This window comes from Lagopus muta, chromosome 9 (genome assembly GCF_023343835.1).
Source record: "Lagopus muta isolate bLagMut1 chromosome 9, bLagMut1 primary, whole genome shotgun sequence".
In the NCBI taxonomy this organism is placed as follows: Eukaryota; Metazoa; Chordata; class Aves; order Galliformes; family Phasianidae; genus Lagopus; species Lagopus muta.
The window spans coordinates 6,579,963-6,606,304 of record NC_064441.1 but is presented as its reverse complement, the minus strand read 5'-3'; the positions used below and the strand labels follow the sequence as shown (position 1 = coordinate 6,606,304).

General features: G+C 39.3%; 1 protein-coding gene across 5 annotated transcripts in view; it reads right to left on the bottom strand.

The window, feature by feature from the left end:
• USP13 (ubiquitin specific peptidase 13) overlaps nt 1-26,342 on the bottom strand; it is a 54,872-nt gene that overhangs the window by 9,625 nt on the left and 18,905 nt on the right. For 3 of the 5 annotated variants that reach the window (XM_048955008.1, XM_048955006.1, XM_048955009.1), the window contains exons 4-21: nt 22,293-22,414; nt 21,757-21,899; nt 21,335-21,519; nt 17,052-17,146; nt 15,969-16,156; nt 15,242-15,313; nt 14,876-14,969; nt 11,178-11,303; nt 10,654-10,807; nt 10,290-10,464; nt 8,012-8,100; nt 7,599-7,721; nt 7,038-7,064; nt 5,852-5,995; nt 4,773-4,939; nt 4,223-4,388; nt 2,582-2,666; nt 1,054-1,906 (exon numbers count right to left, since the gene is read on the bottom strand). In XM_048955008.1, coding sequence (XP_048810965.1) covers nt 1,813-1,906; nt 2,582-2,666; nt 4,223-4,388; nt 4,773-4,939; nt 5,852-5,995; nt 7,038-7,064; nt 7,599-7,721; nt 8,012-8,100; nt 10,290-10,464; nt 10,654-10,807; nt 11,178-11,303; nt 14,876-14,969; nt 15,242-15,313; nt 15,969-16,156; nt 17,052-17,146; nt 21,335-21,519; nt 21,757-21,899; nt 22,293-22,414 — 2,249 coding nt within the window. In that variant the 3' untranslated portion in view covers nt 1,054-1,812. Of the gene's footprint in view, nt 1-1,053; nt 1,907-2,581; nt 2,667-4,222; nt 4,389-4,772; nt 4,940-5,851; nt 5,996-7,037; nt 7,065-7,598; nt 7,722-8,011; nt 8,101-10,289; nt 10,465-10,653; nt 10,808-11,177; nt 11,304-14,875; nt 14,970-15,241; nt 15,314-15,968; nt 16,157-17,051; nt 17,147-21,334; nt 21,520-21,756; nt 21,900-22,292; nt 22,415-26,342 lie in introns of those variants that run through there. The other 2 variants (XR_007378873.1, XM_048955007.1) reach the window with 2 other exon arrangements.

Sequence of the window (26,342 nt, the reverse complement as noted above, 5' to 3'; positions counted from 1 at the left end):
TTTCTTGGGATATAACTAGGCATTAAAAAAAAAAAAAAAAGCCTTTTGTCCTTTTTCACTGCCAGAATGAAAAAGCACAAATATAGATACAAGAATGTTTTGTTCTTTCACTTTAAATAGAAGATGTTTCACTGCATAATTTGCTGATCCCATTTTCAAACCTGGCATTTTCTGGTGATACACACAAATACTCACAAAATCTTGAAGAAGGAAAAAAAATTACTGGTAAATTTGATTTTGTCCAGAATTGGTGCCACAATAACTACAAAGCAGCAGAATCTCATAGGAGCCACTTACTGAGGTGCTGGAGCATCGTTCTTGTGTGTCAACAGGAGCACTTTAACTGGGAGGAAGCTTCCCCAGCAATTGGGCACCACTTCCAATTTGCAGAATTACTACACTGGGATTTGAAGTTACACGAGGCAACTCCATCAACCATCTCTAAGCAGTGTTTAACACACATATGAACCTTTGGTAGTCTTTTGGAATCACAAAAAGAACCACATTCACCACTGTATTTTTTTTTTTCTAGAATAAATGTTTTAAATTACAGTTTAAAAACCAACATATATATTCTTGCCTGTGATGCAAACCGAAACAACAACAACAAAAATCAAACCAAAAGAAAAGGGCAGGAAAGGCCAGCCCCTACCTACCCACTCCTTCATCCCTGCCAGAGATTTAAAAACCCCTTTTTTTGAAGGCATCTGTTTGAGAAAACATTATTGGCGTGTTTGCAAGTTTCAAGCAATCTCAAACCAGGTGTGTATTGCTCTTGTTTTTCGAAAGGGAGGAGGGAGGGAAAGAAGAGCAAATGAATAAAATCAACAGTTTTACTGTTTTCCCCCACTTATGGATAGAAATCAATATTTATGCAAGCTTTAGCAGAAATAATTGCACTGCAAGTACTTTGTCATGGAGTTGATTTCAGCTGGGATGTGAGTGATTGACATGCAGTCTTTTTCAGAAATAAGAATGGGACATTAACTCTTTCATAAGAAAAACTGATAGGCTTACTTCTCCTGAGAGCACACTATTTAATTTCACGTTCAGAAAAACTGCCTTTTTTTTTTTTTTTTTTTAGCAAACTGTGATCTTGACTCTGTTGGAAGACCTTGCAAAACAAACATTCTAGAGATGATGGAGAAACCTACCTCTGTAAAAATAAAATCCTCTCTTTGGCAGAAACGTACAGGGCACTGACATCTCCATTGATTTCTTAGGCTTATGGATCAACAACACAAACCAAAACACTGTAAGACTGAATTCCAACAGCTACAACTGTAGCTGGCTTTTCTCACTGTAATGAAAATAATCTCAAATAAGACATTCTGCTTTGTAGAATACATCCCCTCCCAGCGTTTCCCTAAGTTGTCTGGAATATGGTTGAAAGCAGTGGCTCCTAGTTACCAAAGATGCAGATGGGTCTTCATGGTCTTCAACAGCTGCGTGGACTGAAGACGCAGGAATTGGGCTGAACTGGTTTGGTTTTGTCCCATTCTGAAACTTCTGTTTTCTCCACATACTAGCTGCAAACTCCACCAGTAATCTGCATGGTCTTAAGGTATCCTTCACGGTGTATAAATTTAAAACAAGGTACTATACATCACCTGATAGAAATTCTCCCTCTAACACTTAAGAAGGCATCAAATGACTGTTTTTAAATTAACTATAAACATCCCATGTTTTCCTTTGTTTTTGGTAGTCCAAGGGGTAGGGGTCTTCTGTTGATTTATTTTTTTCCTTGGATGCTTTTTTTTTGGCAGGTTAAAAGGCTTATGGCTTCTTAAGGCCAGATAATACATTTGAGGCTTAACTTGGTATCCTGTGGTAAAAATAAATATAGCCCAGGTCTTTGGGAGGTCGTTCTGAGGCACAGACTCTAAGGTCATTGTAGATCACCCATCTGAAATAAAAACAAGATGGATTACATGGTGTGAATACAAATCATCACAAGTTTACCAGGGACTTCTCAGATCCAAACTTCAAAGAGCTTCAAATCTAAATTTGAGCATTGCAACAGGAAGAAAAGACCAGATAAACAGCTAAAGCAGTTTTACTGGTGATATCAGGAATTGAGAAGGAAGGAAGATGTGCAGAGGAACCTGTATTTACAGTTTTAATGAAGGAAAAATCATGAATTTATGATATAAAAAAATAAGAGCATTAAAAAAAAAAAAAAAAAAAAAAAACAGAGCCAAGATCAGTATCACAGTACTAGTGATACTAACACTGGTATCAGCCCATAGTCTGATGGGTTTCTATTGATAAGAAGGAAGTTGAGAGAAGTTCAGATAAATGAAGCCAGGTACAGAACTGATGCCCCCAAGTGAACAGATTTCGAAAATAAGGACAGGACAGCCAATGGTACATTTCAACACAGATCTCAGCTGTAACAGAAGTTGACTCATCATATCTACAGTCTGCAGCAAAATCAGAAACAGTCTCTTTGGTGAGATATGTCTACATAATAAAAACAAAGCATGTCATGAATACACATCCTGCTCTGAACAGATACATATTCCAAAGAAAACATCCGCTCAGCCTTGCATGTCTCTCTCTCTCTCCCAGTTCCACTCACCTTCCTTCTTTTTTGAGATGGCAAACATAGTGACCACTCATTGTGGATGTTCCCATGTGGCTGATGAACCCAAACAGCTCATACCCTGTTTAGCAAATACAAATGAGAGCATAAATCTTCCATTGCTAACTCTGCAATAGGAATATGGGGGAAGTTTTTTTTCTTTTTAATCCCAGAGGAGCACCTGAGCACTCCTAACTCAGGCACTGCATCTCTAAATGCAGTTTCTGTTAAGACTGCAGCATATGCTTGGTTTAACTAGTGCTGAAATTCACTGTCAAACATCAAAACAATCCAAGCTGAACCCACATACATCTCTGCACATACACAGCAGAGCTGTGATCACAGCTCTGGAAAGAGAAAACAGCAGATTTATTCGCAGTTCCCAGAGAGCACCACAGAAGTGTTAGAAGAGTTAACTCTGCACACAAATGTACAAATGTGATCAAAGATTCCCTGTAAATCAAACAAAAGCCAGAAGTTCCAAATTTCAGTAGCCCATAAAAGAGGACAGGAAAAAAGCTTCTTCCTCTAATACAAATGACTGTTTTCATATTCAGAACCTCTGGAGAACTCATCATTGGTTCTTGCTCCCCGTCCACTCATACCATTCACCCATTACTACCAAAAGTAAAAAGGTACCTTATTTCAGGATATTGCATAAGGACAGAGGCCTGGATTTTGGTGGAGAGGGCTTTCTGGAGCCATTTTACAGTATCATGTTGCTTATCAGGATTTCAGGCACTCAATAAATGGTCTCAGTCTATAAAGGCTGAGTACCACAAAAAACAGTTATTCCAATTTTTTTTCTTTTTAAAACCTAATGGTAAATCAATGGCTCCCATATCTCCGTGAGACTTAAGGCTGGACTTCATAATAATGAAAATAAAGAAATAAATACTCATACTGGCAGCCACAGGAACAAAATCAAATTGGTTGATAATTTTTCATAAGACCATTACAGTCAAGCTTAGAGGGACAAGTTTAGAATACACAACAGTCACAACAGTAAGTCACTAAAGACCCTTCAGAAACGGTGCATCTTAGAATCAGTGAGCTTTTGCACTCGGTGCTGTTAGACTTAAAAGCAGTGCTCTGTTTCACAGCTTTGACTGCTGTACATTAGCTCCATCTTGTGGTTTATTTAGCACTAGTATGATTGAGAATCTCAAAGAAAAAAAAAAACCACACACAAAAGATGACAGCAAAGTACACCAATTTTACCTGACACATTAGTATAAAGAACTTGGTTGAAAGAATTGTATCAGTCCCACTCTCCAACCACCAGATTATAGAGCAGAACAGAAACTCAGGTTTGTAACAGCAGTGTAATATCTGGGACGTTCAGCTTTTGAATATCTAAACATTCTAGCTTGTCCTAGTCCAGGCCAGAAAAGACTTAGCAACAGGAAACTTGGACTCCAGTTATTCAGAGAGTCCAGAGAAAGTTTATTGAGCAAACAACGCTCACAGAACTTCGACCAACCAAAACAGATTCAGACCCAGAAGTAGGAGTAAAAAAATCTTGTACAGATCATGTCCAAAAAACATACATACTTTCTAAACAGAGGAAAGCTACATGAATGATGTAGACATGACACAACAACACAATAGCCACCTCTAAGCTGAAGGAGAACTTACTTCCAGGCCCGTCTTTGATCCTGGGTCCCTCTGATCTTGCCTCTGCAAGGATATTCGCATTAGTATGATTCTCCAAATCCATCATGCTCAAAGCAGACTCCCCATCTTCCTCCTCTAATTCAGGGTGGCTGAAGATCCATTCCAGTGCACGCTCCAAGTTACTGTTCTGTGAGAGAAAGAAGTAAAAGAACATCCCTTAATGCACTCTCTAGAATTATGCTACCACTCTCATACTGGACTTTGAACTGAGCAAGGATCACGTGCAACAGCACTGAAAACTTGCATGCACGGTCTTCAGACATTCTGATTGTTTCTCAGCAGATATTTGTCCACATTTTAACATCATTTTAACATTACATGAAACACACAAGTCACCTTCGCACTTTATTGGGTTAAAGTCATGCAATTCTAGACTCTGCTAGAATAGTTCTACAGGCATCATCCACTAACTTAATTTTTATATGCATGTTTCACAGGCATCTGAATGTGCATACGTTCACACAAAGCTCGCAGTATCAAATAAAACCCAAATGCTACCAATGGAACTCACTGTTGCCTTCAGAGCTTGAATTGCTAGGCTCCTTTGGAAGCCCATGGAAATGATGATGGAGACCATCTCTTCAGGAGGTTGATTATCCAATTCAACAGCCCCAAAGCCAGCCACACCACTGGAAGCAGCTCCTCCAAACACAGGTACAACCAATGGTTCAGCAAAGTCTGGAAGAAGCAAACATTCATCAGATCTTTCTTTTGCCATCCATGAACTGGAAAGTCAACAATATACACAAACAAACAGGACTTTAAAAGCAGCCCAGAAATCAGCATACAGTTCATTTCACTTGCCCAGCTGGGTCAGGGACGTGTGAAAAGACTTAAAAACAAGCTGAACATGCAAATCACAAAATATCTAACTTGACAGTCTCATATTGAGCAAACAACTTGATGCATTATAAAAGCAAAACAATTGCAAGTAGCCAAGACTGATATAGAAGCAATGATGACATCAGAAGAGTAGACAGCCAGGCTGACATACATACAGTACTAAGATGAACAGATTCCACAGCTGAAATATTTCAGTTAAGCCCCAGTAAAACTCAGTCCCCATTTATACAAGCAACAGAAAATGGGAACTCAACCAAATCAGGATTTCCCCAGCAAGGAAGTGCTCAGGTATACTCAAAACCATGGGCTCAAATTTTTCATGGCTGAAATACAGGAAGTAGAGAATATCGAGCAGCCCTGTCCATCAGCAGATAAGCCCAAGTTCTAAGTATAGCATGAATGCTCTAATATGAACTAGAGAAGGCTGATGCGGAAGATTATCCAGACAGGGCTCTCTGTACTTTTAATTCAGCTTTCCCTCTTGCAGCACAGTCCTAACCGAAGGGTGGAAAACAGAGATGGCCTACACCATCAATGAGGACAAGACACATGCTTTTGATGTAACTTCGGATTGTTGTCTTCTTTCTGCATACCCCAGAATCAGCTTAGAAAAATTCACTCACACCTCCAGGTTACCTGGAGTGGGGAAGGGGCCACTGTTTCTCTGTTGCACATTTCAAAATTTCAACTGACTGCCAGAATACAAAATCAGTAGTTGAACTTCACTTGCGCCTTCCAGTCACTGACCTGGCTCTTCCATATGTGCAATGATCCAGTTGAAAGCCACTTCAGCACCCAGGTTGCCTGTATAGTACACAGCTTTCCGACACGCTTCCAAAGGAAAACCCATCTCTGCCAGTTGCATAACCGAAGACTCATCAATATCTAGAGCTGCAAGAAAGGTTCTTCTAGTATATTAAGTCTAATTTAATCCATTTTGTTGTATTTCTTATTGTAACTCATGGCGCCACATACTATAACACATGCTGCTAGGATTTTAGTACTGCAATAAATCCACACCCATTAGAAAACAGCCTTGTATAAAGCATTATAGTATTTATTATGGACTTACTGGTAATCTTTTCTCTCAGCAATCTGCATAGGTCCTTAAATCTTGATGATTTCCTACAGGATTTTATTTATAAATAAAATCACCACTGAATTTCAAGGGGTGGAAATGTTAGATGCTGAGCAAAGCTAGAGAAGGCCGTCAAAAAGCGGCCTTTGATTTTAAGTAGCTTGCCCTCTTTCATACAGCAGTTCCAGTTCCTTCATGCTGTAAATCAGATCTGAAATAAGTCTCTTCTAAGAACGCAGTAACTTAAATTTAGAGGTATAGCAGATTCATAAATCAAAGTAACAACTAAATCCTCTCTCTTTAGCAAGAAATTATATAAAACATGAAGGAACTTTTACACCTAAAGAGCTACTGCGTGGCATTCAGCATAGCCAAGTGTTAATTTAAGGCTCTATCCAAAGAATCCGCATCTCATCTCACACATTTGTAAATAAATTCAATGTTTAAACCTAAAAGATCCCCTGGCTCCTAAAAATAAAGATATAAGTATAAAAGAGAAGCATCTTTCTTTTAACAGTTATATATTTGAAGCTAAAATACTGTAAAACATTGCAGCTGAGTTAACACTTTCCAATCTGATAATGGTATTTTATTACATGTACGCACATCAGATTTCATATGCTGAATGGCTGCAGACAGAGCAGTAGCTCATCAGCTACACTGATGCTGCTACAGACTCCAAGGAGTCCTGCACACAGGCAAGTGCTGAACAAGTACACAAGTCACGAGTTAACAGAAGCATGCAGGTCGAATCTCCAAGCATCACTTTATGTACAGAGAAGCCATTTGCTGAACAAAAGCACAGCAAATTTATAAGCAATTGAAATATCAGCCTGACAAAAATGGGATACATACACTCCACAAAATGGTTCATCATACGATCTGAAAAAAAAAAAAAAAAAAAAAAAAAAAAATGGGGGGGATGGAGAAAAAGGAGGTAAAATGAAGGATTATATGAAGGCTATGTAGAGTCATGTGGGGGGGGAAAAATTTTTGTTGTTGTTGTTTTTAAATTTTCTTTAGGTCCTAGTACCATTATAGGCAAAAAATGATCATCTTTCCATCCCAGATATTTTGTCTTTAATTAGACCTAGGACATTTCTCAGACAATCCAGAACAACAAGCCTCTTGTACTACAAACCAGCAGGAAATATGACTGGCAGCTGACCTAAACCGACATAAGAAAGAATCTAATCTGTTATCAACAAAGCTCCATCATCCAAACATGCTCAATGACGTGACTTAGTTTTAGCTAGAGGATAAATAAAATGCATAGATCTGGATAAAGAATTTAAGATAAGGGTCAAAATTAAAACCTCCAGAGAGCTGAATTTTGACAAAGCATTTATCTGACACAGTTTCAGGTACTAGGTTTTTTTGTTTCATAGTGAACATCAGGAGGACAAAAATCAGTACCTTTTGGGTCTTCAGGAATGATGATGGGAGGTGCAATGTCAGGAAGTTCCTCTTCTCCTGGCTGGAGACCCATGGCTCGAAGGTGGTTGATATCTAGGAAATCTGGCATGTCTATTGAAACATCTGCAGAAGCAGAGAAACGAGTTAAGCTTACGAACCCAGCAAAACGACCTCAGAGAGCAACCAACTCCTTCAGAGAAAGGAACCCGGGTACACAACCAATCAACAGCTGGCTTAATTTGACAAAGACACAAACTAACAAAATAATAATAAAAAGAATTTGTTTAGGATCAAGTAATCCTTAAAATAAACCTGAGATTGAAACTAGGTCCTTGTTACAGAAAAAAATGCACATATACCTCATGGGTTACCTTGGATAGAATGAGAAACAGGTAAGTAGAAAAGGCACGTACCAAGCTTTTTGGGTATCCAGTCAAGGCCAAAGGTGAATTTCTTTATCTGCACCACCAAGTACTGAGGAAATGAAGCAAAACGAGAAGTCCTAGGAAGCACAAGAAACTCAGTTCAGTGAGGCAAGGCAGCGAAATCAAAAGCAGCACAGATTTCAGTACCTAAAGTATACTGAAATAAACAACTCTAGGCTGAGTGAGATTAATAATGACAGATTTTATCAGCATGAGAACTTATACTTCACCGAAAGGTTTTCAAGAAAAGAAGCACAATAACTTTATATGTATCTATATATATATGCATCTTGAATATTATATGTACTTGAATACTGTATATATTCTCCTTCTCCATGCTCCCATTTTCCCCACACTTGCCACCCTGAACATTTGCTTTCCCTTGTCTTGTGTTTACAAAGAACATCCTTTCCAATTCTCTTTACTCTGTGTAAAATACAGTCAATATATCATAAATAAGAGGCCTTCCTTACATATGATAAATAATGACTTTCTAAATCCATGTTAACTTCACCTTGTAATTTTAGTAACTTTATAATCTGCAGCACAACATTCTGAATTATAAATTAGTTCTCGTTTATTTTTCAATGCTTTTAAAGGCCTTGTCCTGGTTTCAGCTGGGACAGAGCTGATTTTTTCTTCATAGTGTCTGGTACAAAGCTTTTTTTTTTTCCCCCCTTACTTTGGGAGAAAACCAATGTTGCTAACACACCCATGTCTTAGCTGTTACTGAGCAGTGGATGCAAAGCCAAGAACGTTTCAGCTTCTTGTTCCTGCCAGTGAGAGTAGCTGAGGGGGCCCAAGGAGCTGGGACGGGATAGAACCAGAACAGCTGGCCTAAACTGGGCAAAGGGAGATTCCATACCATCATGAATGAAGAAACTGAAATCAAGAGCAGTTGGCCAGGGGGTCTGCTGCTGTTCAAGAACTGGCTGGGCATTGGTTGAAGATGGTGAGCAACTGTACTGTGCATCTCTTGTTTTGTAAATACATATTGTTGTCAATATTATTTTCATTTTCTTTCTTAGTAAGTAGTTTTTGTTCATTTTTATCTCAACCCACAAGTTCTACTTTGTTGTTTTTCTTCCTCCCTGTCCTCCCCCTTCTTCCACTGGGAGAGGAAAGTACAAACAACTGTGGGGTTCTGAGCTGCCTGCCAGGTTAAGCCACAACAGACCTATGGGATGAGGAAGAACTGAGCTTCACATTAACTCTGGATCTACTTAAAAGGATTGGAATCTTCCTCCGTGGCCACAGTTTTAAAAAACAGATCTCCATATATTTCTGCTGCTGTTTCTCTACCACATGCACTTGCCTCCCAGTTTTCAATACAAGGATGTCAGTGAAACCATCCACCAAGAGAGCAATGAGGCACTGATATGTTAAGCGATCTAAAAATAGAGGGTACCTAGCCACAGCAAATCAGTTGCAGAGCCCATTTTTCATCCACTCGTCACTACTGACATATAAAAATGGAACCTGATAAGGGACAAACTCTTGTTCTCAACAAGAAAGTCTGCCTTAAGAACTAGAGTCATCCAGCTGCCTTCCTATTTCAGCTCAATGCTTTCTAAGCCCAAGTTCTTGATTCTTTATTACACCTAAATATAAACACACAAAGTAAGTTCCTTCTCTTAAGTCTGTCTTGTACCATGGCCTCATACAACTAACAGCAATTGAACTTGATAGATCCAGGCAAACCCTGCATCATGCAGAAGTGGGTGGGTTGAAATCTGGACACATGCAAAAAGTGTAATAACAATCAAAATGGAGTTACGAACATAGCACCTCACAAATGCAAATACTTACATCCACGTAAAGAACTTTCACACATAGCAAATACAACTTTCATTTGTCTCACCCAGTTTTGTCTCATACAACGTCCTCCAGCATTTTTAGTCAAGTGAAGACATCAAGAGATTAAGTGCAGATATCCAGAGCATCTCCTAACACACAGTACAGAGCTCTACCACTAACTAATACATGAAATTTGATTTTAAAATGTGGGCAAACAATTAAGCCACAAGGCTTTTAAAGTTCAAGCTGTTACTGACTGTCATGCATCATCACCTTTGTGGAGATTGACTGTTCAGAACAATTTATTTCCTGCTCAGGTCAGTACAGAACTTGACATACACGTTGTATTTATGAGCCTCAACACTAATACAACCCCAGCATCCATTATGCCCTTGCCTGTTTCTCACTGCACCATCCCCAGATAGAAACATAAAGAACACAGGTTTTCATTGCACAAGCAGACACTTACTTAACTCCTGCAGATTTTGCTTGAAGGGCACTGCTCCAGAAGTCCTCTACATTGCTTGGTTCAGAGAAGGCCTGCAAACATGCACTAAATGGGATCTTGGCACGGACAAGTTCTGGTGGAGCTCTCCTTGCAGCTTCTGCTTCTCGCCTTTTCAGCTCATATGCAATTAATTCATCTGAGAAACAAACATGACACTGAAAGCTAAATGAACGTTGTGGTTATGATGTTCCTCACTGTAGAAGTATTTTTAGAGGTTTTAGAAATGCAAAAGTGTATCAATAAAGCTTTTGTATGGCTCAACTAGACATGATCATGGTCAGAGACACACCGAAAGGTCAGTGAACTGACCTGTTGCTTTCTTTACCTTTGTTTGTTGCTGCCTCCATGGCAACAGGTAACTGCATGATGTAGTCCACCCTCTCTGTGTAGCGGACTTTTCTGGACTGGCAGCACTGCGTGCGTTCTTCCACCAGGAAACGGAAAACATCACTGGGGTTTTCTGAACCTACAGGATTCCTCTGACAAAATATTAAAATTCACTGTAACAGTCATCCCTTGGATGACCGAAGAACCCAAAGGCTGCTGGTTGTTTTATGGCAAACGTAGAGACAACGAAGCTGGACGCAGATCTGACAGTTCTATTTGCATTCTACTGCAAGTAGAACTCCTGCACCCATAGTGAATCCCACTTAAGTAATAAGTCTGAAGTAGTAAGAAGGAGTAATTAAGGAAAAAACACTTCTAAGCCAAGGTACTTCTAAATTGTTGCCATTTTCTATATACTCAGTGCTATAAAGAGTATATTAAAAAAAAAAAAAAAGCCATTCACAAAACAAATTCAGCTTTAACACTACTACAGAAAAGAAGTAGTCATGCAGAATTTCTCACCTCTACTAGATTTATAAGATGTAGGAAAAACTCCTGTGCATCTTGTTGTCTATTAGAGGAAAACTCTGTGTGGTCTTTACTTATAAAAGCCTTAAACATCTGAGGAGATATTCCATTTTGTTGAGGCTAGAAATAAACAAAAGAAAGAAAACACTTTTAAAGAAGAATTTGTATTCAGTCTTAGATCAAATATCCCCAAATCATTCCACTAGATCTACTTTCGGCCTATTTTTGTCACTGTAGAAATGATAATTTCAGTTTCATCTGGATTTCCTTTAGAAAAAAAAAAAAGAGAAGGGTCCTGAAATACTATTCGGGGGTTTCAGAGTATGGTTCTTTTGCATTTCCTGCAGCATTCACACAGGTTTATTTTTCTATAGCATTTGCACGTCAAATTAGATTACTGAAGAATTGCTAAAGGTTAGCAGTTTTCAGGAAGGCTTAAAGTCTACACTGTTTTCTAATAATGACAATCCTCTCAGACCCCTGTTTCACTTAAGGCTATGTGGGCACCGAAGCACTTTGATGTAGCAGCTATTATACTCCAAATAGAAGCTTTCCAGTGATCTCTGCTGAACGAAGCAGAGGATAACTAATACAAGCAGAAAAATTGGCAGATGGGTTGCCAAAAACAGACATGAATTGGCAATTTGTAGTTGTTGAGCACAATGAGGGACCAAGCACATACTACCTTTGGCTATTTGGTTACATCAGTAAGGAGCTGCTCCAAATCTTAAAATCTCTAGCTGCTGAGTCCTCATTCTGACTTTCACACTCTCTATCAATTTCAGAAGCTTTTTTTTTTCCCCTCCTGAAATTTCTTCAAAATGACATTAGCTACAATACCTTTCAAATAACGCTTTCAAAAGGGTCAGAATATTTTGCTCAGATTTGCTCTCACTCTCCATAAAACCAAATAAATTTCAAGAGAGTCCAAGCAAAAGCAGAGCCCTTAGGACATGCTAAAGGTTATTAAATATTCAGCCAATCTCAGACTTTACCACAGTTGCTCTCCATTTCTCTGGTATAAAAAGAAAAAAAGCAGCATGAAATGAAAGGTACACAGAGCACACATTAAAACAGGAAAATGTGAATATTGATTTCAACAGGGAAAGGTAGGCAGAGACTCACTGAAATCAGAAGAACATTCTCAGTTACATTTTTGTCAAGTACTGGCAGCTTACCAGCAATGTCATGAGGCTAAGATGCCACTTAGAGGCTCCCATACAGAGCCTTACTGCTGCTTTGACAGAGAGATGTTCCAGTGATTTCTGAACCCTGGGTTATGCGTCACTCTTGCATCTTCAATCACATTTCATTAAAGCCCAGATAGGCATAAAATACCTCAAATTACTATATAATAGGCTTTTTTTTTTTTTTTTTGGCTATAGAAGTAAGAATACTGCAAGGTGGTACATTTGCCTTGACGTGTAATGCACTGTTTGGAATTAAGCCTTGCTTCCATCTATATACTTCTTATTCATCTATTTGAGCATGGAGAAACAAGCCACATGCAACAGCCTCCAGAGAAGGATATTCTTCTCTAAACCCTGTCCCCATGAAGGGCAAGAAAAACAATGGAAGAAATGACAGAGATCTAACAGAAAATCAAGTCCTAGTTGATGATCATTTGGGCTTTCAACTTGTTTTTAATATTAAAATGGACCAAGAGAACTTCTGCTGTTCCCAGACAAAGCTCCTGTGATGAAAAGAAGATTTTATTTCCCCAGAACCAAAAATATTTATAGAATATCTGTCATAATTTCTTCATCAACAGTTGCGAAACAGCTCAGCTAAATATAGACTGTGCTGGACCACTGCAGATCTCACATGAATGCTTTCACAGGCAACAACTCCCCAAAACTCTGGATGAATTCCAGCAACCTAGAAAGCTAGAGAACGTCTTTGCAGGTAGGATGCAAAAAACAAACAAACAAACAACACAAAGATAAAATGAACAACTGTAGACACAAAATGGAGGCATTTGAAAATGTTGGGCACCTAAAATTCAGTGTAGTCATATTATGAATGTCAGTACAGCTCTCTAAATGACAGAATACAATATGTATATCAGTATTGCTGGGGGAAGGTGTCAGGGAGGGAGGTGAGCAGGGAACATTCCCAAATTCACAAAATCTGTTTTTTTGTATGTCCACAGAACAGAAAAAAATAATATCTATAATTGAATTTTTCTGTGTTCTTCTTCAACACAAAGAATGAGAGGTGTGAAAGCTGTTCCTAAATCTAGCATATGCTACAATTTGCTTGATAAAGGGCTCATCTGATACGTGTAACTACAGTTTTAATAAACTCATGAACAATGCAAGCACTCTTAAACGCCAATACATGGTTACTACTACCTGACACAGGTTTGTACTATTTGTCATTGAAGATCTCAACATCTCATTGCTAAGATTAACCCTTGGGCAAAACAGAGTAGTGGGTTCACAGCTGTAGGTTTGTCCTAACAGTTCAAGTCCTGAACTTTCGGCACATCATTTCTTTTTCACATCACAGACATTTAACAAAGTCAGTCAACTATTACAGAGAATTTAAGTGAGGCATCTGTTAAAATCTGTTCTACTATTTCTTAATCAGTGTGCTTCACTGATAGATTCCAACATTACTTAAAAGCATAATCCACATTTTTTGGTTTCTTTCAAAACAGTCAGTATCTACTATGCAGAACAGTTCTTTCCCCTGTAAAGAAAGCTCCTTCCTACAAGCAGTACCTTCACTTCAGTTGTGAAGACTAATTTAACTCCAGATGTTGTTTGGAGCCACAGTAAGTGGGCTGGCAGGGACATTAACATGGAGGGAGGAACGACGCACATTGACACAGTTCAGGCCAGTTTTCCCAGCATCACTCTAAACAAAATGTTTCAAGTAGATAGTTTGAATAGGAAAACAAATCTCAATTTTGATAGATTCACTCGTGTAGATTACACAAACCAAATAACTAACATATTGCTCAAGGCAAATGTTAATCAAACCGCTGTGGGAAAAGCAGCGACAAATCCATAAGCAGAGTTTGAAAAAAAAGAGTCAAAATACAAACTGACGTCATTCTCACTCTCCAAACGCTGAGGGAAATTTATGCCAACTTGGTAAAAGAGAAACTGTTGTGACATAAAAGCTGCTAACAGCTTTTCTTCACAGAACTGAGAAGAGGTACAAAGACAAAGCAGAATCACACAGGGCCCATGAAGCTTGTTGAGAGAAAGAAATGAGCCACGCCTTGGCAAAAAATTATCATTATTTCTAAAAAAATCAAAAAATTGTCTAATATATTAAGAGCTTCCACTGAAATCAGGTAGAATATTTTCAGACACCTCAGAAACAATTTCTTTGGTCTTTCTACTACTTTCTGCAATTTAGAGAGAGATTAGAAAATCCTCTAACACTCAGGACACCCTAAAATAGCATTCTACTGTCCCTCAGAGAAGATAAACATAAGTTCTATGAATGCACTCATCACAGGAGCTGCTGAACACCTTCTTAACAGAATCACTGGTTACTTTAAAGCTTTGCACAAATAGTCCCTGACTAATATATTCCTGACTAGAATCCCGCTCATTCCACCTTGCTAAGCATCCCATGCTAGATCCATCCATGTTCTCCAATGCCCAGCACCTGTTCCCTTTTCTCAGGGTATCACTTTTACCTAGTTACTAGGCTGCACAAACTCAGTCAAATACCTTGTGTTCTTCTTTCATCACCTGTTCAATAAGCTCAGATTTCATGGGTGGTTTAGAATACTGGCCTGAAAGGAGGCCGTGTCCCAGTTTAGCCCTGTAGGAAAGAAAATGAAGGGGAAAGAAACAAAAAAACATGAACACATGAGAAAACAGACAAAAAATAGAAGATTTTCTTCCAAGGAAGAAATACACTGTCTTTGAGCCCTTAAAGAAACATTACATATAATTAATCAGGCAAGTCTTCACATTGAACCCTGTGCCATGTTTTGATTCCAAGCCCACACAAGCCTATTTTTCTTCTTTGCCATTAAATTATTCAGATTCCATTTAAATTGACAAAGTAAGTCATTGAAAAGCATCGCTTACATCTGGGTGTTGAAATCTTGTGTCGGATCAAGTGGGGAGTAGTCGAATATTCTCGGAAGGTTTCCCACATACCTGGGCATCAAGAACAAAGCACAAACATTCAAATACTACACAGAGGTAGACACACAGTCCTCAGCAGCAATACATCTACAAGCCCCTTCTGTGCTGGCAAATCAAATTTTGCAACACACAAATAACTTCATCTAACCCTGGTGAATGCTTCTACCACTGAAAAATAGTAGTAAAGAAATAAGGAAGAGGATATTTAAGTTATATTCTACCTGAAACAGCTGCTGGGCACTGCTCAAAACCACAATGAAACAATGTACTTCCTACTCCAGACCAGCACTGCCAAATAAATTCTTAAGAGTTTTCTGTTTGTTAGCTTTTAATCAGGAACAAAACACATGAAATAATGTTTGTATCGAGTTTCCTCAGAGAAATAATAGCTAATTCCTGACAATAATTGCTGAGGTATATATTGTTGTAGCCTATTTGTTGAAAACCAAAGCACTTGGTAACATACCATCTGAGTATTGCTTCACTTGAACACAGGTGAAATAACAGGCTACCTGGGTAGAGCCACACAAAGAAACGTGTGATGCAAAGATCTAAATTCTGCCAGGTCCATATCTTGTTAAAGACTCTAAAATACTGTTCTGCATAGAAAAACAGGACATAGGAGAACTAGGCAACTAGTAGTAAGTGCTAGCTTGGAGCTACTTACGCTCGCTGGAACTCTGGGATGCTGAAAATGGCTTGCATGACAGCATTGAGGTAGCAGCTATTTCCCAGGTTCTTCATGCCGGTATATCCTGGGCCATACACGGGCTTGAGTTTCATACCAGCTTCCTGAATCACTTCCCATTCAGAGACTCTTGGTTTTATATCATTATCTCTTAGACCATTCTCTGCCTGAAAGCAAAAAGACTTATTTTGCCTTTTAACTTCTGCAACTATTATACTGCTGCTGTCATCATCACCAATTTTGTGAATTCTTTTAGAAAAGAGCAGCCAAACTGATGGGAAAAGGGAGGTGAATCCCACATGCAGGGGAGGAGGTCAAGGTCAGAAGTGTAGCAGCTTGCTCATCCAATTTGTCTCACAGCTCTTCACTACAGACCGCTGGTTCTTTGAATGTTTCTCATTATGCCTTCAATCTCCACTTCTCTATGATGTGCATTCTCAAGACTCAGCATAAAGATACTTCATGTTTTCAAGCTGCACTTTTCTGTTTATAATGGTTGGGCATAGCTGCTACTGTAGAAGATGGTCTCAGCAAACAAATCAGATGCAAAGATGCTGCTTCAACAACTCTCCATGCAAAAGGGAAAAGCTAAGTCTGGGATGTTGAAGTCCCAATTCACAGCTCAGCTTTCAATTTGTAGATACTAATCATTACATTACCACTTACTGCTAGCACTACTCCCCCACTTCACAAATCATCTCACAGACCGGTCTAAATGCAGAAGGGGAATTCTCTGCAACAGCTGAAACTATACACCAATTTTGCAGATTTTTTAAGTAAAAACACGTTTTTCAGAAAGACCACTGAGTAAGAGGAACTTTTATTCATGATATTGGCAAAGATATTAATATACTGAAAATACTGATTAGAACCATGAAGGCTTCTGAAACTCTTCTATAATAGTTTAGGGTCTTTTTTTTCCTTTTGCCTCCACTTGGACAATGAAATACACTAACCAGTACAAGGTTTGTTCAATATAAACTACAGATATAGTTCTTCTGTTTCTCCCTACTCCCAAGTAGAAAAGTAACGAAGAAACTAAAAAGAAGCTTGATTTCCTACCACTTGCATCTGCAGCATATCAATCCCAAAGTGTGCCAGATGCTTTGCTATATGGGGATCTAACACCGGCTCCTCTTCATCAAAGGAATAGACATCTACAAAAGCAAAGAGAAACAGATGACCTGTTGTATCAAATGTTACCCTTTCTCTTTGTTGATTATTGCATTCTCAATACAAAAGTGCCTATATAAGATGTCTTATTCATATTCTCTGGGTTTGGTTGAGATGTATATAACATATAGACCACAGAGCTCAGTAAACATCTTAAATGTTTTCAACATATCAACTCAACTATTCTCCTTTGAGTCAATTACACACCTTCATAGCATTAAAACCTACGAAAATGTGAAGTAATTACAGTATTACCCAACAATCCCCTCTCCTTTCCACAAAAGAAGTAAAAGAAATTTGTAGAATAAAGAAGGAACACAACTCACAGAATTGTAAGGTACATAACCAATCCATGTTTTGAACACAGCAGCAAGAATGTTTGAATTTTATGTGGAGCTACTACATGCTGGCAAACACATTCAAAACTATGAAGCCAAGTGACAACTGGAAATGGCATTTTAATGTCTCATGCAGTTCAAGGAATCCGTTTCCTTTTCCCAGTGATACACAGGGTAAAAATAAAAAATTCTTTATTCGAAATAACTTGGATGGGAGTTGGAAGATTAATCTTATCATGAGGGAGAAAGTCCAATGTCATTATTGGGATGTCTTGCTTTATTGTATGAGAGATCTAAATCCTAGCTCTAAAATAGCTCCTCGTAGTCCATAAAGATTTTGAAAGGGCAAAGTTCAAACTGGGGAGGAAAGCAGTAAGCCTAATGATACTCTTGTTATGAAGCTACGTTTAATAAATTCAATAAAAGGACAAAATGAAAATAAAAATTTCATTTTTAATACTTACCAAACAAGACTTTAATGAAGCAGAGCTTTCACCTACTTAAGCAAATAACAGTAAATCTACAGGCATGGCATGAGGATATAAGACCCACTAGAAAGTCCTGAACAGGTCTTGTCTTTTCTCTGCTCTCTTCCTTCGTAGTGTACGAATACTCCTCTGCTCCAGTCTCTACTCATATCAAAGCCCAGAAAGTCTCTGCCAGTACTCCTCTCAGACAAGTTTCCATCACATCCTATAGAGTTTTTCAGTGATCCTGCCTCACGTGATCAGATCCGGGGTAAGAGAGAAATGTGAACCCTGAACAAGAAGAAATAAGAAAAATCTGGGAGGACAGAGCAGGAATCCAGATGAAGTCTGCTTGCAGCACAGACCACTTCTAAAGGGTCGTTCTCCTGCTCTCTCCTTGCCTCAGTCCATCACCTGCATAAGATTTTAACAAGACTGCAGATTCCTTGAAGAATGCCAGTGAGAAAACCACACTGAAATGATAGCTTGAGTGTCAGCCACTATTCTAAGATCTAAGTGCAACTTATGGATTTATCAGTCCTATGAGAAACACAAACTCTCTCAAACCAAGGAATGGTGTTTTTGAGTCACATTGCTATCAGTAGCCATCAGACCCTCTATTAACATTGGTTCTGATGACCCCTCTGGTATGCATGGAGCTGTAGCTGCTCATCTACTGGAATTCCACTGTGTAGTAGCAAGCATGCTCAGAGAACTTGACAGCTCATCCACATACAACATTCCATAGTCTTCTGGTGAGGTCACAGAACAGCCAGAAGATCCTGTAAAGCTCACACACCTATCAGTGAGATTACACATCAGCTGATCTTGGGTGACTGCTCCCAATGTGTTTGCTTTGATTTTGTTTTTCCTCATTTCTGGCAAATGAAGAAAGAGCAGCCATCTGGAATTACTGACCCTGAGCTGCAAGAATGGAACACACAACGTTAATCTTCACTCAAGCCCAGCTTGTCTCACAAACATTATTCCTTTCTGCTGTGTAGCCAACTTAAATTCATGAGAGAAAAACAATCCACTTCAAAGGCGGCAAAGGGCAGCAAATTAAAGAAGTTGAGAGTTCCAAAACACTGGTCCATAGTCCTCTCCTGCATTCTTACCCATAAGAGTCCACACAGAAGTCAGCAAATGGGACACACTAGTTGCGGAGTAAGAAAAGGGTAGAAGAGGGGAAGATGATAAAAAATGAAAAAGAGAACAAGAAATATGAGATAGGTACCACAAAACATTCTTCAAAAGAGAATAACTGTTATTACTCATATTGCAGTAAGAAAAGTGACACTGCTACCTGTACTTTCTTTTCTCTTCCAGCTCAAGATTTATGCCTGTTAGAGACATCACTCCTTCCTACTTAAAGGAGAACAGGCAATGGTGTGTGAAGAAACAGGTTGCCCGAGATTACCTTAAAGAAGTATCCGACAATTACTGAGACTGGCATCCACAAAGCAACTCATTCAAGTACCTGTTAAAAATAGAGCCTCTCACTGCCAAATAACTATTCCAGTCCTCAGAGCATTTTCAACCATGAAACCTCAAGTACTTGAAATCAAACATAATCGCATTGTAAAGAGAAGTAGCTGTTAGCATAGCCTGCCAAGAAGCACTCAACCTAGAGAAGAAAATGTTTGACTTGTCTAACCTGCCCAAGGCCCTAGGATGCTAGACAGAATTTTGGTTCAATTTCTGATCTGAATCCAGGTCTGTTTGTTGACAAAACTATGAAATGAGGCTAATGCCCCACAAATCCCTTCCAGTCTGTGCAATGCAGATTTGTCAGGAAAAGACAAGGGGCTCTCCTCTGCTCTGTGAATAAGTAGGGAAAGGATAAGCACAGTACTGGCATCTCCTCTTTCTCATCCTTACTTGTGTGAAAAAGGATAAAGTAACATCAGCAGAAGGACCAACACTTATTATTCCTCTGCTATTACCTCTTCACCTCCAGGCCAGTAAAGCAGTAACCAGACAGATATTTGTCACAATCAGCCACAGGGCCTCTTTCCTGAAGCTCATCTGTCATCCAGCCCTATAGAGAAGTTATGATTACCAATGCAATATAGATCAGAGAGATTAATTGCTGAAAAGGAAAAGAAAGAAGGTTGGGGGAGGGAAGTCTTCCCTATAGGGACATTAAGTTAACGACATCCAGAAGAACAAATATCTGTGTAGAACAGCTGCTGCCCCCCATTCAGAGGGAAAGATGACAGTGTGTCCTTTGTTATCCCAAAGGCCACATGAGAGCAAAAACAGCTGATGGGTGGGAGGCAGAAGTACAACAGCTGTAGGAAACAAATACTAGTGGTAAAAATACCAGAAAAGCATTGAAACAAGCACTAAAATATTATTTATTTTGTAGATGCAGGTTGAAACTTTCATCCAAGAAAATCCTAACCATCTTCAATCCAAAAATCAGGCTCATCCAAGGAAACAGAATCTGGGAGAAAATTAACTTTGCTCAGTGTTTCTATGGCACAGCTGGGTGAATCTAACTACAGCCTCCTTACCCTGAAACTGAATAGGACTTAAAGATGAAAAATTCTCAACTGATGTGTGTAAATAAGTGGAAGGCTGCTGCTCTGTGCAGTCATTTTTCATCCCTATGGTCCTGAGCACTAGAAAACAAATGTAATCATGCTACCTGATCCTTTTTTGCCTCCTTACAGCTGCAGAAAAAGATGCTTGCTTAAGACTTTTTCAGCTTCTCATGTTTATACTCCATCTAGTTTTCACACACCACAACCCTCCCCCACAGCAACACTGCAGAATGTCACACAGAGAATTTGCAAGCAGGAACACTTCTATAGATTTTTCATTCTCACAAGATCATCAGGCTTTTTACTAATGACCATCACAGCAGCCCCATGAAGATGAACAAAAAAGTACTGAATCAACAAGGGAAGACAGTACATTTCCCAGTACGTTAAAAAAATACATATGACAGTAGGCTTTTCTGAATTTAAAATGCTACTGTTATTGCTTCTTTGTTATTGAAGATTGAATCATTTGCCCCAGACTAACACAGCAAAATTACCCAAACTAAAAATACTGTTTCTCAGGACTATGTTGTTTCAAAACACCATTCTTCCCCACCTAATATTAATCCACTATTACACAAAGCCGAAGTACTATTTACAATCAGACATATGACAGGAGAAAAGAATATTAAAAAAAAAAGGCTTTCTTCTAATGAAGTGTGTCATTCTCCTCAAACTGAACAAGACTCACAGGGTTTTCTCTCCATATCAGTCTGTTAAACATTTGCACTGGAAAAAAACCTCACTTGATTGTAGGTTTACATTGTTAGCTTCATGCACAAAAGATATCCCATCTAAGAACCTGCCAGGTGGCTGACCTGCTCCATCAGGAGTGATGGTTCCCAACTTCACTGCCAGGGGATAACCCGTCTCCTTGTAGTGCTCCATTGCGTGGCCATTCCCTCCACTACCATCAAAGAACCACTTCCCGCACAACACTGAACCATCTGTCAGGTTCAGCCACAGATTCTCCCGAAGATCACATTTTGAGCACTTCCAACCACTGAGAAAAAAAAAAAAAAAGAAAATAAAAGAAAAAGGAAGAAAGAAATTAGAAGAAATTACAAAAGTAAGAAAGGCAGGAAGCCATTCTGCATTCCCAGTTATGGTAGGTCAAACCAAGCACTCATACATCCAGCTAAGAATCATGCAAGATAATTGCTGGCTGAGTTACTGCCTTTAGTTTTTTATTCTGGACTGTATTATATAACCTAGAATGAAAAAACCTTGCAACGCTTACCTGGGGGGAATTCTAACACCATTGTCTAACTGCACAAGCGATTTAGCATGCTTAGATGCCTGTAGCTCTTCTTCCCAGGAGTCAGGGTCCTGCTTCCTATAGGGTGATTTTGCACTGAGAAGTGCATCAGAAGCTATTGTCACCTGGAAGACAAAGGAAGATCAAATTCAAAAATCTATCGCAGTTCAGTGACTTTTAGGAACTTGATATTCAACTCAGTTGCTAACCATATATTGAACTGGATATCAGTAAGACTAATTATATGCTTAAATACACAAACATGTATCTGGATTACAGTTATCAGGAGAGCAAGCACAACATGTAATACAGGAGGCAAGCTGTCATCAAAATAAGGGAAGGAATGCAAGAGACAAAAGCAAGTCCCAAGAAAAAAAGATAAAGCAGACTTTTAAAAATGCCTGCCTCTCTAGTTAAGAGAGACCTTCATGTAAAAACAAGCAACTGACAACAAATCAGCATTTTGATGAAAACTGATCTAGGGAAAATTCCTTCCATGTTTGCATATGTTCACTAACCAGTGCTGGTAACTCTTCTATGTTTGGTAATGAGATTTCATAGTGATCAGGAAATATAACGAGTTTTGCTTCATCTTCATATTCAAAGTCATCACTGCTCAGATCACCATTTGCCTCTAGATCTGGAAAACAAGATAGGTATTGTTAGGAGACAGTCCCAGGACCATGGCTCCTAAACTGTGCCAGTGATACCACTAGGAAGCACTGCCAGCTATCAGCCCAAAAGCTGACACTCTCAGTAATTTCTTCTGTTCTAAACTGAAATCTGACCCCACTGCAAGAGGATTAGCAGAGGACCAAAATCTCCACCTCAATCTGAGCTCCGCTCATAGTTGATTTGGCCTCTCTCCAAGCAGTGTGCTGTTGCAGACATCTCATTCTGGAAGCAGATAACAAAATTCTACTCATTTTGGACAAAAGCAGCAGGCAATACTGCTGAGTATTCACCCAGGATATTGAAGCACTACACAATTTGAGACTAGGTCACACACTAGCTATGCCTAAATTGCAAAGCAACAATCCACGTTATCCAGATCACAGACCTGGATGAAACATTCCGTGGCTCCTATTCACTTTGCATCTGTAGCCTTTCCTCTCTTCCAGCTTTCCATGGCTGGAATTATTCCCGTATCTCATCATTAGCCTCAAATAGCTAAAAGCAAGAGCAATTTATCTCTTACCACAGCATGATAGGCAACCAGAAACCTCACTTTACTCTGGGCTTCTTTCACAGTTTGTACTACTGTCTTGTGTTTTGATAAAGGATAGAATCTCAGATGCAGTCCACAGCTGTAAGCTCTTTTTCTCTAAAAAGTAAAGAAACTGAGCGTCTCCAAGCTGATGGCAACATACTGCATGAATTTCACACAACCTCAATGGTGGCAAACCTAGTAAAAACAAAACTAATGACAACATCCAAAATGCGATAGATTTCAACCTGTGCAGTTTCCTCAGAGAAGATAAAAACTGTGTGTATGTTCAGACAAGTTCACAAGGCAGCAAACATCTCTTTTGCAGGGCTTCCAGTCCCATGCTTCGCTCTGCCACCAGAGGGAACCTGAGGACAGCTTACATCAGTCAGTAGCTGTCATCTGGTATTTTCTTTTTCATATCAACATTAGAAGTTTTTAATCTTTACAAACCACTGTATAGAAATGGCAATTACATGGCTGCCACAGTTCAAAATTCAGAGCCACACTTCAGCTCATCTCATGAGCCAGAGAGCAGGTAGACAGCAGCAGCTTCATTGCTACTGACCCACATTAGAATTAGGGATCCAGAGAAAAATACTTAGCAGCATCATCCTTTTGGGCGTAAGGGGAAGAAAAAAGTTCCTTTTCAGGCTTCATACCACTTGTATTACCAGAAAAGTAAAACGTGATGCTTTGTCAGCAAGGTATTTTGGATGTCTGACACAAGGCAGCATCACACTTCTTGAAGGAGGAAACACACAGCATTATAACAATTTCAGGGGGAAATAAAAGATTTAACTTGCAATTTTACTTTAAAAGTGATCATGTAAGGCTGGCACACTTCCAGCCCACATATCTACAAAGGATTACAATATTTTAGGCAACTGTTGCACTGAAGATAGTTTATCAGTGTTCACACGTCCAGTATCACAAGAGTAGAAATTAATCCATGGTCACAGACTCAAAACTGCTGAAACAGCAGAGGACCTCAAACTAATTCCTAATGGTGACAGTTCCCTTAATGATGTCAAGTTGAAAATCCCAAAATCTGCACTCATGTTTTCAAATTTTAGCTTACATGCAGAGAGCCACAGTTGCTAAGCTTGGTAAGAAGACACACCTGCATCGTATTTTCTGTATCCACACAACAGCCAGTTTAGCTAAGAAAGCATGAGTTTCTGCATAATAAAACAAGATGACTATTACATTACAAGACAACAGGAGTCCACAGGAAGCGAGGCTGCCAGTGGGCGTCCCATACAGTCTGCAGGATGCTTCAGATACGGATCTTAAAACCAGTGCAGAATTTGACAAAGGAACAACTGTAGCCAGGGAAAAGAGTAGTGGGAGAAGTCTGCTTGCAAATTGAGCATATTTGACCAAAAGTTACCGTAACACTAAAGGGACTTGTAACAGGATAAACTTTCAAATACTCTATTGCATACAAGGCTATTTCTCAGACAATGACAATCTTCTAACATACAGTGTATAGAAGAATCTTTGGGCAACAAATGGCTTACTCCAGTTCTAAGGCTGCTGCACAACAACCAACCTGTACGCCATCTTTTTAAAGTGCTGCCGACTTGGGGAACAACCGCATGACAACATTCCCCTTCTACCAGACAAACAACTCTATGGTACTCAGTCAGAGCCCCAGTTAAACACTGCAGTCATTAAAACAAAGTGGCCATAGGTCACCACGTTGTGTTGGGAAGCCAGGACAACGGGGAAAGCAAAATAACGGGCACGCTGAAACAGCAGCGCGTCTGACGTTATTTTGAGCAAGCAGTCAGGAGAGTACATTTACTCCAGCTCACAGGCGTCACACTTCTGTGACAGTGAGAAATGCACTGCTGCTGGACTGACTGAAAACAGCAGCTGGAGGTGGAAGACAGTACTGTAAACCAACCTACTGGAGGGGAAGGAGTGGACATGGCCAGATCAGATTTAGAAGAGTTACCAACTGAATGCACTAATAATAGGGGCATAAGGACATTCCAGGCAGGATCTCTAAACAGGATATCCTGTGCATATGGATGTGTGTGCATGAAAGGGGACACAAATACGAAAACTGAATGAGGATGTTGACTAATGAGGCTGCAACAAATTTTCAAACTCAAGAAATGTATCTTTGGAATCTGGGTTTAATCCTGATCTCTCTGAAAGTGATGGGCAAATCTGTGGCAACGTGGAAGTGAAAGGTAAGTCTTTCAACCAATTAATTTCTTCCTGAAGCATCTAAATGACAATAAACTGCAGCAGCACTTTGCAGACCACAAGCTATCTCAATTAAATGTCTTCAGATACACCTGAAACACCAACCTCACATACTGGTTTCAGCTGCGACAGAGTCAATTTTCTTCACAGTGCCTGGTATGATGCTACATTTTGACTTTAGGAGAAAAACAGTGTTGATAATGCACCATATTTTAATTGTTGCTGAGCAGTGCTATGCAGAGCCAAGGACATTTTCAGCTTCTTGTACCACCCTGCCAGCAACAGCACTGGAGAAACCCAGGGAGCTGGGAGGGGACAGAACCAGGACAGCTGACCTAAAGTGGCCAAAGGGATATTCCATACCATGCATCACCATGTGAAAAAAAAACATAAAGCTGAGGAGAGGTGGTTGGGGTGGCAGCCACTACTCAAGGACTGGCTAGGCATCAGCTGAGGGGTGGGGTGGTGAGCAATTGCATTATGCATTGCTTGTTCTGTAAGTAAGTATATATGTGTGTGTATACACACACACAAAGAGAGAAATATAAAATTAACATTATTTCCCTCTTCTTTCTCTGTCTTAGTAAATAGTTTTTATCTCAATCTACAAGTTCTACTTTCTATTTTTCCTCAATCCTCTTCACCTTCTCACTGGAGGCAGTGGGGTGAGCAAAAAATCTGTCTGCCAGGTTAAAGCACAACACCTCATCAGATAAGCTATTTAAAGAGGAAGAAACAAAAGGAAAAATGATATGTTTTCAGTCATGTAATTCCCTTATATAGGAAAAAGGGAAGCAAAACTTTCTACTAGGATCATTTGCATCATTCACTTTATGTAAAAATCACTTGCATTGCTTGCTACATCTCCAAAGCATTAGTATGGTGCTTTTAGTCCTAGAAATAGACCTCACCCTTTGGATTTCTGGCACTGAAAAAACAAAGTAAAGCCATCAGAATTGAAGACCTGAATATTTTGCTAGCAGCATTAGCTTATATTAATTTAGCCTCACTTCTACATTTCCATCTAAAATAGCAGACTATTAAGACGTGAGTAACACATTCTATACCCAACTCAAGAAACAGGTTCGCTCCTGATGCGATCAGCTTCACTTTTGCTGGTGCAATTTTAAGATTTAAAAAT